The 15,058-nt window shown below is 52.8% G+C and overlaps 1 protein-coding gene across 12 annotated transcripts in view; it reads right to left on the bottom strand.

Moving 5' to 3' along the window:
• Positions 1 to 15,058, bottom strand: part of JADE2 (jade family PHD finger 2) — a 141,326-nt gene that overhangs the window by 13,910 nt on the left and 112,358 nt on the right. For all 12 annotated transcript variants that reach the window (XM_043588005.1, XM_043588015.1, XM_043588035.1 and 9 more), the window contains 6 exons: positions 14,445 to 14,602; positions 9,781 to 9,941; positions 8,899 to 9,110; positions 7,535 to 7,702; positions 5,999 to 6,115; positions 4,270 to 4,734 (listed from right to left, as the gene is read on the bottom strand). In XM_043588005.1, the coding sequence (XP_043443940.1) occupies positions 4,270 to 4,734; positions 5,999 to 6,115; positions 7,535 to 7,702; positions 8,899 to 9,110; positions 9,781 to 9,941; positions 14,445 to 14,602 (1,281 nt within the window). The remainder of the gene's footprint in view (positions 1 to 4,269; positions 4,735 to 5,998; positions 6,116 to 7,534; positions 7,703 to 8,898; positions 9,111 to 9,780; positions 9,942 to 14,444; positions 14,603 to 15,058) is intronic.

Below are 15,058 nucleotides of genomic sequence, written 5' to 3'. Positions count from 1 at the left end.
GACTGAGTGTGGTGAACTGATGATCACTGGGGACAGGGAGCACTCACAGAGAGCAGAGAACGGGAGGGTATTAAGGGGGGTTCTGGTCAAAGCATCCACACAAAACGTATTTCAATACCAAAGGCATGTCTGACTGTGGTAACCACTGCTGAGAAGGATGAGGATGGAGAAGTGGCCACTGGATGTAGGTGATGGGAAGCTGTTGGTGGCCCTAGTAGATGGTAGTGGCAGGAGCCTGGCCGGAGTGGGAAGCAGTGAGGGAAGACAGGAAGGGACAGATGGGGGTTAGGGCAGAGGGTCCCATGCCTGGAAGGACACATGGGAGGATGTGCTTTTGGAGATGGCAGAAGGTGAAATAGATTCAAATCTGGGAGACTGAGCAGGCATGAAGGGAAGGCCGACTCCCTTGCTGCAGGGTGTGTGCTGGGGGAAGGGGGAATGGGGGAAAAAGGGCAGAAAATCGATAGGGAGGGCTTTACAGGTGAGAAGCTGGAGGGGTCTGGTCTGATGAACAGGAGGTAAGACTGAGGGGCCCAGAAGGGGGAGACTTGAGGGAGGTGGAGCCAGGGTGCAGACAGGTGATAGGCTGGGGAGTCTAGAATGTCCCAGAACAAGGCTGGCTGACAGGAACCTTGGTGGGGTTTATCCGCTCACCACTATAGGATTCTTACCAGGTAAGGCTCTGCCAGGTATGTGGCCTTCACACAGGGATAAGGGCACAGGCAGTGAGCTAATAATGCCACATGGGGTGGGGGTGAAGAAAACAGGGACAGTGAAGAGTGGGAAGCCTGGAGGGGGTGCTGAGCAGGGAAACAGAAGGCTGAGTAGGAAGGGGGATTTGAGGATACAGGGTTACTGACGAGGGAGCACTTTGAGGTGGCGACTAGGTTTCAGTGAGATGCAGACACTAATGGGTTGGAAACATTCTAGATATGGGAGCTATGGGGGCTGAGGAGCCAGAGTTCTGGAAGCCAAGGCTGCCTTGGACAAGGTAGGCTTTGGTGGGAGGCCAAGAAGAACATGATTTGGGCACTGAGGACAAAGTAAATGGGGTATGACCAACCTGACAAGGAAGCAGGTGGGTGGCAAGTATGGGGAGGGCAAGGTCTTCTCCTTGGTAGAAGAAATAGGGCCTTAAGAAGATCCCACATGTCCCTCCTCAGGGAGGGGGGCAGATGTCTGAGAGCTGCCCCCACCCTCCCAGGCCGGGTCGTGCTCTTGAGTAAACTCCTGGTAACTGGATCCAGAGCCACAGGCACAGAGGTCCTGCACAGCCCGAACTGCCAGCACGGTTGCTAGGGGACACCAGTCGGCGTTTGACAGGCTGCTCATCGGCACCGCAATTTTTTTGTCAGCTGTGAATAACTCTGGGAGACAGCAGTGGCCATGCCTTCCTGAGCTGCCTGCTGGGGCCAAGGCCGGCGGCTGAAGTTTAAGGAAAACACATAAAGGCTGACCATAAAGTGGGACTTCAGGCTAGTGGCAGCAGCGTGGCCCTGCCTTCTGCCTCTCTCAGCAAACCTCTTGCCTGGCCTCGGGGGGACACGTCGATCAGGGAAGATACCCTGTTTCATTCCCAAGTCCTAGCACTGGGCTCACGCTTTCAGTCCTCCACAGAGCCCCTCTCTGCAAGCAGCCCACTCTTCTAAGAGCCAGAACAGCAACAATAACCACGATGAACAGCAGAGGTCACTGTGCTCCCATCACCACTGTGACTCCAAGGTCAGCTGGCTCCTTATTCCCATTTTACAGAAAGGAAACTGAAACTCAGAAGGCACAGAGCCGGGAAATGCTGGAACTGAATGCAAACCCACAACTGCCCAAGGCATCAGTCTCAACCCCGACTTTGCCTCCCTGATGAATCCAGCCCAAGCTGGCCTGGTGCCCAGTCAGAGGCTGGATACTCTTGGCCGTTGGCACTGGGCCACGACCAGGCCACCAACAGTCATGGGTCTCTGCAGAAAGCCTCCCCTGTGGCGGAGCTCTCAGCCCTGTTCACTCAAGCAAGCCACCAACGCGGCTCTGAAAGGCCCTGAGGCTAGACCTGGAGGGGATCAAGCTGGCACAGGGCTCTCTGACTCTCCACAGCTTACCAGGGCTGCACACGCCCTTGCCTCACTCTCAGCCGGCACCCCTTCAAAGTCGGCCCTGTCTCCTCTTCCTGGAGGAAGAGTGGCTTGGTTCACACCTGACTGTGGAGAGTCCCACCAGAGGCCTCTCTGCATGGCAGCTCTGGTTGCCTGGGAAGTTGCTGGCATCCTAGCCCTTGACCTTGGCCCCTTAGCCACATTTGTACCAGCTGACAATGAAGGCAAGAGGGTGGGGGATGCTTTTGCTCAGGAAATTTACAGAATAGGACGTTAAGCCAACATTTCTCCTGGTGACAAACCCCATCCCCCATCCAAGCCCAAATGCAACTCAAACCCTAGAAAACACACATTCCTCTAACACTTTCTGTCATTCATTTTCGAGAGCCCTAGTTTCTTCACCTGCTCATTAGGGCCAGGAGAATCTACTTTGCCTCTACTTTCAAGATAATGATTAAATAAGTAACCCTGCCCCCTGGCCTCCGTGCATTGTCCAGGCAGAGCCAGTGGGCTGACCAGCAGGACCAGGGAGGTCAGACTTGAGGGGTCTTTTGGAGAACAGCAAGAGTAAAAGCAGGGTGTTTGCACTGGAGGCCTGGAGCCTGCAGACTCAGAGGTGGCCTGAGGACAACTCTGGATGCAGCTTTGGTCTCTGAAAGTACTTGATGTCCGAATGTACCTGATGCCACTGCCACATGACACAGGAGGCTGGGCTGCCCAGGAAGTAGGGGCTGCAATGTAGATGGCCTTGTTCTCTGCCCTGGCTGGAGCCAGGGACATCTGGTGTCCCCACTCTCCACCTCCCCCTTCTGATCTGGTGGCAGGCTGGCTGCCAGGCGGTAAGGTTCCCTCTCAGGCCATCGGGGTCACTTCCCCCTGACCAGGCCTCAGGGCAGAGGAGTACGGCTGAAGGAGACTGGGGAAGCCAGGTCCAGTTTCAGAGGCTCCACCTCAGGTTCCCTTCAACACGGCACAACATCCGTGAAGTTGTTCTACCCATTTTACAGACTTGCCAACGAGATGGACATAAGAAAAACAGCTGCCTCGGGTCATACAAAGCCCCATCAATGCTTTCACTCAGGATTGTTTCCTTACAAGGACTGGGGAAAGGACAGACGTGTGTCTGTGCTCATGCATGAAAGACATTATGACATGATCCCATGTGCTCTCGAACCCCAGAACTGAATGTCCCTAAAACAGCACCTGGGGTTCAGAGAATATCTGGTTTCATCTTTAGATTGCCTCCAACTTGGTGGTAGTACTTTATGCGTTGGAGGAAACACAGTGGGAAAGTAAAGTCAAGTTCAAGCGTATTCTCCGTGGAAGGTGTAATCTCCTCATCTTTTCTTCTGGGGTAGTAGGAGGGAATGGAACCTTTTGGGGGCTCCCATGCTCTAGGCAGAAAGCAACTCTCACTATCCCTTAACCACCACAGCTCACCCCAAAGCCATGGTGTCTCCTCATCTTACTCTGCTCCCAGAACTACCACCTTGGACCAAGCCAAGACCACTGATCTCCTTAGTACACAGCTGGGGGTAGTTTCAGCCAACCCATCCACCGTAGACCCAGTGACTGGAAGTTGCAGCCAGAGGGACAGTCCCTGCTTAAAACATCCTGCAGCTTCCACACACACTTTGGTCTACCCACTCAGCTTCATCCTTCTACTCCACACAGGCTGACTGTGTCTCCAGCCCACCCATATGCCCCCACGCCCCACGTTAATACCGGTTTTCCTTGCCCTGGTCCAGAACATGCCTAGTGGGCTGATACAACTTGCTGCAATTCCCAGTTTCTCCCCTGCCTGATTCCAAGCTGAAGTTCATGTGTTGGGAACAGGCTACAAATGGGGACAGAAACCAACAGAAGCTCGAAGCCTGGGTTGTGCCCCAGGTCTGATGCCCTAGAGCCTCAGGAACACAGCAGGGCCCCTACCATTCAGGCCCATAAAAGGGTTGGGACAAGAAGGGCTCAGAGATCCAAGGGCTAGAGGCTTCCCTGTTCTGCATAGTATAAGTTACCCCCACCTTGTCAGGGAACTGGAAGCCCTCAGCCCCTTGGCCAGACATCACCATTTGGAGTTGGAGAGCCATGGCTGCTGTAGGGCAGTGTACATGGGGTGGAAAGACCTCCTAGGATGCCCACCAGACAGGCCGGCAGGTGGAAAAGTGACAGGGGGACTCACCCTCTCCAAGTCCTGCCGCAGGTGTGTGAAGAGCTTCAGGCGGCGGTATAGGACGTCCTGCTCCTGCTGGGCCAGGTTGTCCACCTCGTCAGTCTTGGGGGTCAGCAGTGGCTGATTGGCGTTGGCTTTCCTCTTCAGTTTCCAGTACTGGTAGATAAAGTCAACCAGCGCCTCAGCTAGCTCCAGCCGCTCAGCCACCTCAGCGGGCTCCACCAGCTCGTAGAAGTCTTCCTCTAGCTGCTGCAGCCGCTGTTTGCGTAGGGTCACCTTCTCCAGGTCCTCACCAGCTGAGCTGGGCTCCACGGGATCAGAAGTGGGGTCACCCCGAGGGCCCCCGTCACTGTGCTCCTGGCAGAATGACTTGAACTTGACCTCGTCATTGTCCGCTAATATAGTCCGCATTTCCAGGCCATGGTCAAAGGCGCATGTGACGTGAAATGCTGTGACACAGGAAGGCATGGAGCACTAGAGGGAGAGGAGGGGAAATGTCAGGCATGAGGGGAGCCCTGGTAGGAAGGAAGAAGGATGTAGGCCACTCTCCAGGGTTCCACTGAGAACCCAGGATGCTGGTGAGACCCTATATAAAATGGCATGGACCCCCAACATCCTGTGGGTATGGAAGGAGCTGTGGTATGTGGGAAGGGGGAACTCTGGGGGAGCCCGAGAGGAAATGGGTTTCAGCCCCATATATCCTGGGGAAATGGTCAGGTGATTTGACAATCCTTTGGGGATTAAGCTGCATAACTATGTGGGCAAAATGACTTTGGAACAAGAGGCATCAAAAGAAAGGCTGGTGGTGGGTCACTGCCTCCTTTCTGCAATATCTTCTTAGATGGGGAATCATGTCCCTCCTTTGTCCTCTGGGAAGAGGTGTTGGACAGGGACCCCTTCCTTCTCTTGTCCAGGCAGCTAGGGCCGACTCAGGGACTGCTCCTCCCTCACAGCCTTGGATGATGGCTGTGATCAACTGATAAATGTTTCAGGAATACCCCACCCAACTATTAACGACCACTTATGTTGCACTCACAAGTCATTTTGAAAGTCTTACAAATGGGTGGAGGCACATCTAGCGTTTGCAATGACAACTGTTGCTAGAGAAAGAAGGACAAAGGATGACCCCCACTTTCCAGTCTGTAGACCAGCAGCATCGGGTCACCTGGGAACTTGCTGGAAAAGCAAATTCTCAGCCCATTCTTGATCTACTGAAACAGGACCTCTGGGGATAGGCCCAGAAATGCGTGTTTTAACAAGCTCTCCAGGTATTACTGACGCACACCAGAATGTGGGAACCAATGCTGTGGAAAGACTGGTGCAGCCCTGTCCTGTTTGGGGAGAGCCTATTAGCTCAGCTGGACGAAAAGTGTTTCCTACCCCTCCCACATGTTTGATGTCAGATGTGAGGTCATTGTATTTATTAACCCCAAAGACAGTCGCTCTTTGGGAAAGCCAGAACCCTTCGGAATGCAGTGATGTGGTGAGCCTTTGCTTCTGCACTCTACCCCATGCCCAGAGGGACTGGGGATGGAGGAATGCCTCTCAGGTGAGGTTCTGAATCTGGCTCCAGTTCCAGGCCTCCATGGCCCATCAGTGGTTCTGTCTATAGCACTATGGGAGTAGGGTGGGGGTGGTGGCAGCTGTGTGTTTTCCAGAGGGTCCCAGAAGCACCCCTCTACGCAGATGGTATACGCAGGAGACCTCCTGGGCGACAGCAGGTGAACGGGCCACGTACCTGGATGCAGGTGCCTGTGCACTCCTTGCAAAGGCTGCACGACAGAGCCCAGCGACTGGCTGGGATATGTGAGATCTTGGTGATGGGCTCCATCTTCTCAGGGCACCCGATGCTGACCTAGGCAGGACACAGGGAGCTGCATCAGGCCTCTCATCCCCAGCCTGCCTCTAGGGATCCCCCAAATGGGAGGTGTCTGCTGAAACCAGGCAGTGTGTGCACAGGGCAATGGAAGAGCCCCTGAATCACAAGACCTTCATAACTATCCCAGGCTGACCACTGAGTGTGTTAGCGTTTCCTCACCTGTGACTAGTCTTAAACTGTGACTGTGTATGAGAGTGCACAGCAGTCTGTGTAACTGTGTACGTGTGTGTGCGTGCACAAAGATTACTTATTATAACATGTATATATTTAATTTATGTTTCTGGGCAACAAGTAAATACCCCAAAGCAGCATTTTTTCTTGGGGGCTTCCAGAGCTTTCCTGGCCAATAGGGATGTGCCTTTATTTAGCTCTTCCTATCCCTCCTATGGGGAGAAACCAACAACCATGCCTAAGTCTTCTGGGCACAGCCCACCTCTTAGACCCAGAGGGTGCAATGGCCTCCCTACTGCCCATGTCTGAAGATAGAGGAAGGGCTCCTGTCCAGAGGTCCTAAACCAAAGGGCCCCCACGGTGGGGAGAAATCCTTGTTGGTTCTGCCTGTCTCTGCTGTGCCCAGCCCAGGGTACACTCAGAGGTAGTCCCAGCTTTCAAGATGTTGATCTGGGAGAAAGATACCACTGTCAACACAATCACTATCACCACAGAAGCCCACAATGTGGGTCCCTGCAAGAACATTCAGACTAGAAGCCCACGAAGGGGAGGGGCATCTGCTGACAGGGCCACCTGGCTTCCTTCCAGGCAAAGGCAGCATCAGAGTGGGGCTTTATTCTGAGTCCGGGAACACAGCAGGGCTGGGTCAGAAACTCTGGTGAATGTCAGCATTTCATATTTCAAATAAAAGACCATGACCTTCCAGGAGCCCAGGGCTTCTTCTAACTCAGAGTGGGCAAAGCCTGTTGCCCACAGTCCCCCTCCACCCAGACTCAGACCCAGGCTGACCCCTCCATCCCAGCCAGTTAGCTATCCACTTCTAATGAGCTCTCTGCCTGAATGCCTGATTTCCTTTTAGGTCAGCTGGCTTATTTTTGTTTTAAACAGGGGGTATGACACTGGTTGGAACCACTGCCTGGATTTGGAAGGACCCACAACATGCTTTCACCTCTACTCTGTGGCCTGGCATCTGCCCAGCTCTCAGACTTACCACCTGGATCCCCCAGTGTCCATAATCCCATTTACCCATAGAAACTACCACCTGAGTTCTGTCCAAGTCCACAGGCAAAGCTCTCTGTGGGTCGCTGCCCCAGTTCTTCTCAGGTGCCACGTGAGATATCCCTTTTCATGCAAACCTGTGGCCTTCTTTCCCAGTGCTCTGCTACCAGAGTTCTGGTAGCAGACCCTCTTATCCAGGGCTGCCCCATCCCCATGTCTGCCCACCTCAGGAATCCACAGAGCGCAGCTGACGTGCACCCACTTGGTCCCGCTCCTGGTGGGCTTCAAGGCTCCTCCTCGCTTGGGGCAGAGCAGGCACTTTGGCTGGACACCCAGGGCACATGTCCGGCACAGCCAGCTGCCCGTGGGCACCTTGAGGATCCCGTAGCATGCCTGGGAAGAGAGCAGAGTGGTCACAAGTCAGATGCAATGGCCATCTGCGTCTGGTCAGGGTTCAGCTGCAAATGGTCTCAGCCCCAGCCCGAGCTAGAAGCTACAGGGCCACACTGCTAGTAGGCTCTGGTAAGGAGGCCTCCAGAAGGATTCTAAGGCAAAGATGCCAGTCCTCTGTGGAAGGGCTCAGCTCTGCCCTCTGTTGGGAGGAAAGTCACTTTGGCCAGAGATTCCTAGTGAGTGATGGATTTCAGAAGTGTCTATGAACTCCTGCAAGTTGAACATACATTTGGGTATGTTATGATGCCTGAGGACAAGGCCCAGAGCTTTCTACTTTTTTTCATAGAGATTTGTGAAGGGGGCTCCTCCTGGTCATGCCTAGGGCTTATGGACCTAAGAGCTACTGGGTATAAGGATAAGAATGAATGGGGGATACACAGACAAGTGATGAAGACCCTCTGAGCTCCCTAGGAAATATTTCAGAACCGGTGGATAAGGAGATGTGTGTGTGCGTGTGTGTGTGTACGTGTGTGTGCTAGAGTGGATCCACTGGGTTCCAGTCAAGTCTTCTATAAACAAAGCCCAGAAACACCCCACACCTGGGAGCTTTGGGGCCCAAGATCAAGAGGGGGGCATGTCAGGCAACTCCTGATTTATAACATCAATAATGATAAATACTTATAGCTCGTACTATACTGTTCTCAGCAAATTGCTCGTTAGAAGTATCTTAATCGTCACAAGAAATTACTTTTATCTGTAGCTGAGAAAATAGAGGTCCACAGAGATTAAGAAATTACCCAAAGTCACATAGTTTGTAAAGGGCAGGGCCACAATTTGAAATCAGGAACCCTGGCTGCAGGCTTTGCTCTCCATCACTGCACGGTGCTGCCTGTTTAGAAGTTCAGGACGGTGAGGAACAGAGGAAGAGGGGTCACGGAGGCAGGGGGTAGGGTGTTCAGTGACGGGATTTGATGGAGGCCCACAGGAAAAGGATGGAAAGAGAACCCAGTGGACATTCACTCCAGTCTGGCTGACAGGACTGAGCCATGGGGCACTCATTCTGTTCCCTCCTCCTCCCTTGCCCTTCTCAGGGGCCTACGCCCACAGTGCTACTGCATTCCTACAGCGAGAATGACCAGTTCTAGGCAGCAGCCTGGCCAAGCAGCATGGGGGAGAACAATTGAGAGGATGCCCACCTGGTGCACACAGACATTGCATTTGTCACAGAAGACCATCTCGTTGCCATCTTCGCCCTCGGGAGAACGGCACACATCACAGACGACGTCCTCATCATACTCAATGCCCAACCCCTCCTGTGTCTCAATGGCCCGTGCCATATTCTGGTGGCACTGAGTTTCCAACTCCTCCAGCACACGCTCTAGCGTCAGCTCATCCAGCTCTGGCCTCTCTGTGAGGACAGCAGGGGAGGGTGTTAGGAGCCTGGTCTATCAGGGCAGACGTGTGGATGGGTCTCCACCCACTTACTGTGTGACTTGGGAAAATGCACCCACTGTCGTGGGCCTCAGCTCCATCATCTGGAAACAGAATGGGCTGGACCATTCAATCTCAAAGACCCCTGGGGCTGGTTATGGTGTTCTGACTTTAGACACCCTGCTTGTGACCACATACACGTGTACATGCAGATAACACAGAAGTATCTCTGGGGTACAGCTGTGTGCATGCGGAATCCACTGCTTGAATTGTGTGTATGGCAGGGGGCTCGGGGAAACCTTCCTAGGAGATACTAGTGGCCCACATCAACTGTCCTCAGCCTCATTTATCATCCTAGACTCATTAATGTGTTCACTTACTCTTTGTCTAATAGTCAGGCTTACTAACAATATTCTCAAGAACTCTGGAAATTGCATGCTATTAGTGCACTCACCTGACAGCTACAGAAAATGAGGCACAGACACACCAAATAACTTCTCCAATCAATCAGTAATACGGCGGGGACTTTCTCCTATCTATGCAGTGCCAAAGCCCAGTTGTGCCCACTACCTTTCTGAGGGTGGCATTCAGAAGAAAACTCTGCCTGACCTGCCCCGATCCCACTCTTAGCCTGGCAGGTCACCTACCCATCTCCTTGAGCTCCGAGTTGATAAGCTCCAGCCAATAGGCATCAATCTCGTCCAGGTCATAGCGGCTGCCCCCAGGCCAATCAGGCTGGGAGCCCTCACCAAGTTCAGAGCTGCTAGGGGACACCTGGGTAGGGGGGCCTTCCAGCGGCGGGAGAATCCTAGGAAATCAAGAGAGGGTATTATGAGGGGAGGGATCCTCAGCCTGCCAGCCTTACTGGGTCTGGCAGCCTCCAGTGAGTCGACCAGCCCAGATGAGGAGCTGCTGGACAAGTGTGATTTTTTGATGCTACTTCCTTATACTACCTCTTCTTGCCTACCCATCCTGCAGAGACTCAAAGCACTACGGGTAAGCAGGAGAGCAGACCAAAGGGCAGAGTGTGGGTGGGGAGTAGGTGCTGACCTATTGTCCTGCACATCCCATAAACATCCATTCTGCCCAGAGCACTCTACTGGTCCTCTCATGAAGGCAACTGGGCCTTAGCTAAAGCTCCATAATCTAGATCTGCCCTGCCTGGGCCTATAGGAGTCAGCCTATGTGCTCTCACTGGGCAATGCCCAGTGCTGGCCACTGTGGGACAAGGGGGAAAGAGCCAGTGGGGCTTCAGGTCCTTCAGCATACCCCTTAAGACTAGGGAGAGGCCAAGATTATCCCCATGTCCCCACAGGGGAAAGTGAGGCTGGGTCTCCTCTAGGGTGAGAAGGAGCCTTACCTGGGTACACTGCTGTAGCTCACGGTGGCCCTTTCCACATAAAGGGTCTACACTCCCAGAAGACAGTGTCTCCCACATACCTTATCATTCCCTCAAATATGACATAACCTGAGCAGTCAGTCTCTCACCATGGTGTCCCCTCCCCCACTGCGAGATGGAGGCCTCCTCCCCTGGATATAAGTAAGGATGGGTCCCAGAATCATACTCCAGGGCAGCCCTCCCTTGGGTCATGGCTCTCCCTGAGGCAGCTACATTTGAAGGGTCCTGGCTGCAAAATGTGGACCCAAAGTCCTGATACACTATATGTTTTTTAAGTAAACTCTACCCCCAACGTGGGGCTAGAACTCACAACCCTAAGATCAAGAGTCACATGCTCTACCGACTGAGCCAGCCAGGAGCCCCCTGATCTACCACTTACTGTGTAATCTGGGCAAGCTGCCCAACCTGTCTGTGACCAGTGACCTCATCCAAAAAAATAAGCTAATAACAACAGTACTTACTTTCTATGGTTGATAAGAACTAAATGGATGAATATGTGGAAAGCTCTTACAACAGTGCCTGGCACACAGTAAGCACTACAGGTGTATGAGTGTGTATTTTAAGACCTCTAGATATCACTTTGCTCCTTCTGAGATGGAACTGGAGGGCTTTTTATCTGGGGAGGGTATAGTTCCCCCTCTTGGCTCAGCTGTGTGCTGCCCCTCAGTTCCTGATGCCAGTTCAAAATGCCAGCTCTTCCCACCCTCCACCGGTTGCCATGGTTATTGCTGTGGAGCCTGGCTTCCATCTGGCCAGCCCTCCCAGGGGCTGAGAGGCCCTCACTTGCCCGAGGAGCCTCCTGGGGTCCAAGGCAGGGCTGCCAGGGGTTGTGACTCAGCGCAGACACGGGAGGGGAGGGCAGGATGGCACAGGGACATGGCTGAGCTATGGGGAGGACTCCTGGGCTCCAGGACATGCCCCAGGTGTCAGCCAGAGGGGCAGGAAGGATGAAGGAGACAGGTGAAAATGGCCTCCAGACCCAGAGGGAGGCTCAGAGAAGGTTGGGGGGAGTAAGGAGAAAGGGAAAGTGCTTGGTGCCACCTTTTCCCACACGAGAGGCCCAGATTAAGGAAGGCCTCAGGTAACGACTAATGGTGACTCCATCCAGCCCCCCCTGTAAAATAGGTCATTCCAAATAGATGTAATACTGATACTCTTAGTCCTATAAAATCCTGCTTTTCCTCACAAAGATCTTACTGGAATTAATACATTCTTTTAAAAACATAGACTAATTTTGTCTTGATGCTACTTTGTGTCCCCAGCGTATGCTCGATGAGGTTTTGGATATAACCTTAGAGTGCCCTACTACCTACTGGTGTAACTACCGACACCTGTGTTCTCAGTCAGAAAGTTCCTTTCTTTCTCTGAGAATCTAGGGTTAAGGGGCTCACACCAGAAAAGGCATTTCCTGTGTTTCCTGGGGATCTCATCCTCAAGTGTTACACCTCTTCTGGCTCTGGTTATGGAAGAAGCTATCTCTACCAGCTGGGGATCACCTGACCCTAAGCCAAGGTCTCAGTCTCAACTGTTAGCTAACAGGACACAGATCAGCTGAAGAAGGCAGATGGCCTGGGCTGGGATCTGGAGGAGGGTCTCTACTTCAAAAGCCTATACCTACACCAGAGGCTGGTTTTGCCCTAGGTTGAATCTTCTGGATACAATGAGGGAGCAGCACAGGCCATCACTCAATTCATGATCAGGGGTTGAGACAGGTTCTCATTACCCACATAAATTTCAGACCATGAGGTAGGCAGACCTGCCAAAGGGCCAGGGAAGAATGGACAAAAAGGGAGACAGAGGGGGCTGGAGTAGCAGTGGGGAAATAGCAATGAAAGCCAGCACGACAGCGTGATGGGGGCACAGCCTCTCTCTGGGCCTCACAGGGGCAACCCAGTGCTTGTTCCCTTGGCTTGTGACTTCCTGGCCCAGCCCACTAGGCCCTGGCGGTCATACAGGGAATTCCCCAGAATTTCCCAACTTCCTCATCTATCAAATGGGGACAGTAAGATGTACTTTATAGGGCTGGTATGGTAATTAAATGAGAAGATGAACATAGCAGGCTCAGCACAGTGAATCCTCAGGAAGCACTGCTGTTAATAGTTCTGACCATGGTGGTTGCTGTGCTGGCTTCCAGATAAGGGCCTTGCAATGGGAGGTGCCCTGGAAGATGGCGGGACTGGGCTGGAGGGAGATAGGGAAGACTTTGCAAAGGAAACAGCCCCTCCCTACCTCTAGTCTATCCTCTCCAAAGAGCACAGACAGGAGGGGAGTGCCTGGCTCCTGTCAGCTTAGAGCAGCTGAGCATATGCAGGGAATGCACCTAGAAAAGCCAGAGCAGTCTGAACACGTGCTCTCCTCTTGATGTCAACAGATAAAGCACCACGCAGGCAGACAGAAGCCAAGCTACTGGTGTGGAAGCATCTGCAATTAATTACCCAGGCCATTGGATGTTTCCGGAACCACCTGACATTGACATCGAGGAGGGAGGACAGACAGCTGGGCCAAGCCTAATCAGGAATCCCCTCTCAGCCCAGCTGGTGGCCTGCCCCTCCCCTTTACTGCCCTGGGCCCTTGCCATGTGTATTCTCATTTCATCCCTGCCACACCATTAGGCAGCTACTGTTATCGGGCCCATTTTACAGAGGAGAAAACTAGTTCAAATAGGTTAGTAGTAGTTCTTCAGTCTGCACAGTCTGCAGATGTAAAGGTGTCAAACTGGCTAGGAGCTTAATCCACATTTCTGGCCCTGGGGAGAGGATGTGGAGAATACATTTCCTCTCCAAATCCCACATATTCTCCCTTCCAGAGAATACTAGAGCTCCCCTGACTGTCAGAGGGCCCAGCACTCAGCCCTCAGCAGCCACAGGATGAGCCCTGCCCAGCCCCCGGTCCTCACAGAGCACATAAGCAGCATTCAGAGTCTTATCTGCCTCTGTAATTCCATGTCCAGCACAGGTCTGGCACCAGGCGGGCACTCATAGGTGTGGCTACTGGAAAGCAACAGTGCCAATGTCAAGGGAGGTCAGGGCTGGAATCTTTGCCCCAGGCCTGGTCAAAATGGGCCTAAGTGAGAGCCATGGGGCTGCCAAGGCCAAGAGTGCCGGTGGGCCGGGGAGGTCAAGACATCAGGTCCCTCTACCCAGAGACATGACTTAGAGGGTTTTGTAGCATGCAGAAAGCATCACTTGGCTGACCTCTGTTGCTGGAGGCAAGGCCACAGTCATGAGGCACCACGGGTCTCTGTGATCCACAAGACCTGAAGGCTACAAAGCCTGGAGAGGATATACCCTGACCTAGCTCCTACCTTGCCCTGGCAGGGAATCCTCCTGGGATTCCGGAAGCAACTGCTTCCGGAGCATCTGCTGTGTGTCAGCATTCAACTCCCTCCCACTTAGAACTCTCCAAAAGGAGTTAACAAGTCAAGAGCATGGCTTATTCCTGACTTAAAGACTATTTAAAAGCCTGGAGATTTCCCAAATAAGACCTGCTTGTGGGACCCAGTTGGGACTGATGTGAAGACAACTCATGGCCTGTTTTTACTGAGTGCTTGTGTGAGCCAGGTCCCATGCCAAATGTCTTCCAGGCGTCGTTTCCCTATGTCATCTCAACCACCATAGGGGGTAGATGTACCATCGTCATTCCCATTTCACAGACAAGGAGACCAAGGCCCAGGGAGGTTATGTTTCTGGCCCAATGTCAGACTGAATGTGAGTGGCAATTTGAACCTAAGCCATCTGGCTCCAGAGCTGAGCCCAAGTCCGGGCCCTCAGCCTCAAAGGCAAACTGCCAGTATTTCTGGAAATTTTCAATGGTTTGTGGGACCAAAGAATCTAAGAACAGAGACAGGCTACAAAGGTCCCTTGTCCCAGCCTCCCCTGTCTAGGGTCTCCCAGCCTGGGATGCCCAACTTACCTCACCACAGGTTCTGGAATGGCCTCTGCTCCAGCCGGCACCTGCACGCCCTTCTCCCATTCTTGTCGCCATGGGTCGGCCAGGATGTAGTAGTCATCCGGGCTGAGCTGGCAGGAATCTGGAATCTTCATGGCTGTGATCAAGTCTGTCCGGAACACCTGTCAGGAGCAGGAGTAGAAAGAGTGCCTCAGGGTGGTCTGCTCCACAGCCAGGGCAGGAAAAGGCAAATGCAACTCCAGTGGGCTTTCTGTCCGCACCACTGCCCCCACTTTACTTCAAAGTAAGAAGCCAACTTTGTATTGTATTGCTTTATGTAAAAGCAATAATTACATTAACACACCTTCCCTGAACTCAGCACAGGGCTCTGCACAGAGATGTTCAATAAATGTGCTGAACGGAATTCACCTGTGTTCTGATCTGTTAAAGAACAGAGTTTGAATGATGGATGGGAGTGGAACTCAGGGAAGAGGAAAAACTTGCTGAGAAAGGTCAAAAACCTAAGGGAAAAATCAGATGGCAGGAAGGCTTCTGTGAATGCAATACTGCCATTAAGTGACTGCTTGGGGAATTTCTACTGAAGGTTTAAAATTACGCTCCATTGCTCATGTCCTCAA

This window comes from Prionailurus bengalensis, chromosome A1 (assembly GCF_016509475.1).
Source record: "Prionailurus bengalensis isolate Pbe53 chromosome A1, Fcat_Pben_1.1_paternal_pri, whole genome shotgun sequence".
Taxonomy (NCBI): Eukaryota; Metazoa; Chordata; class Mammalia; order Carnivora; family Felidae; genus Prionailurus; species Prionailurus bengalensis.
This window is presented reverse-complemented; position numbering and strand designations above follow the sequence as displayed.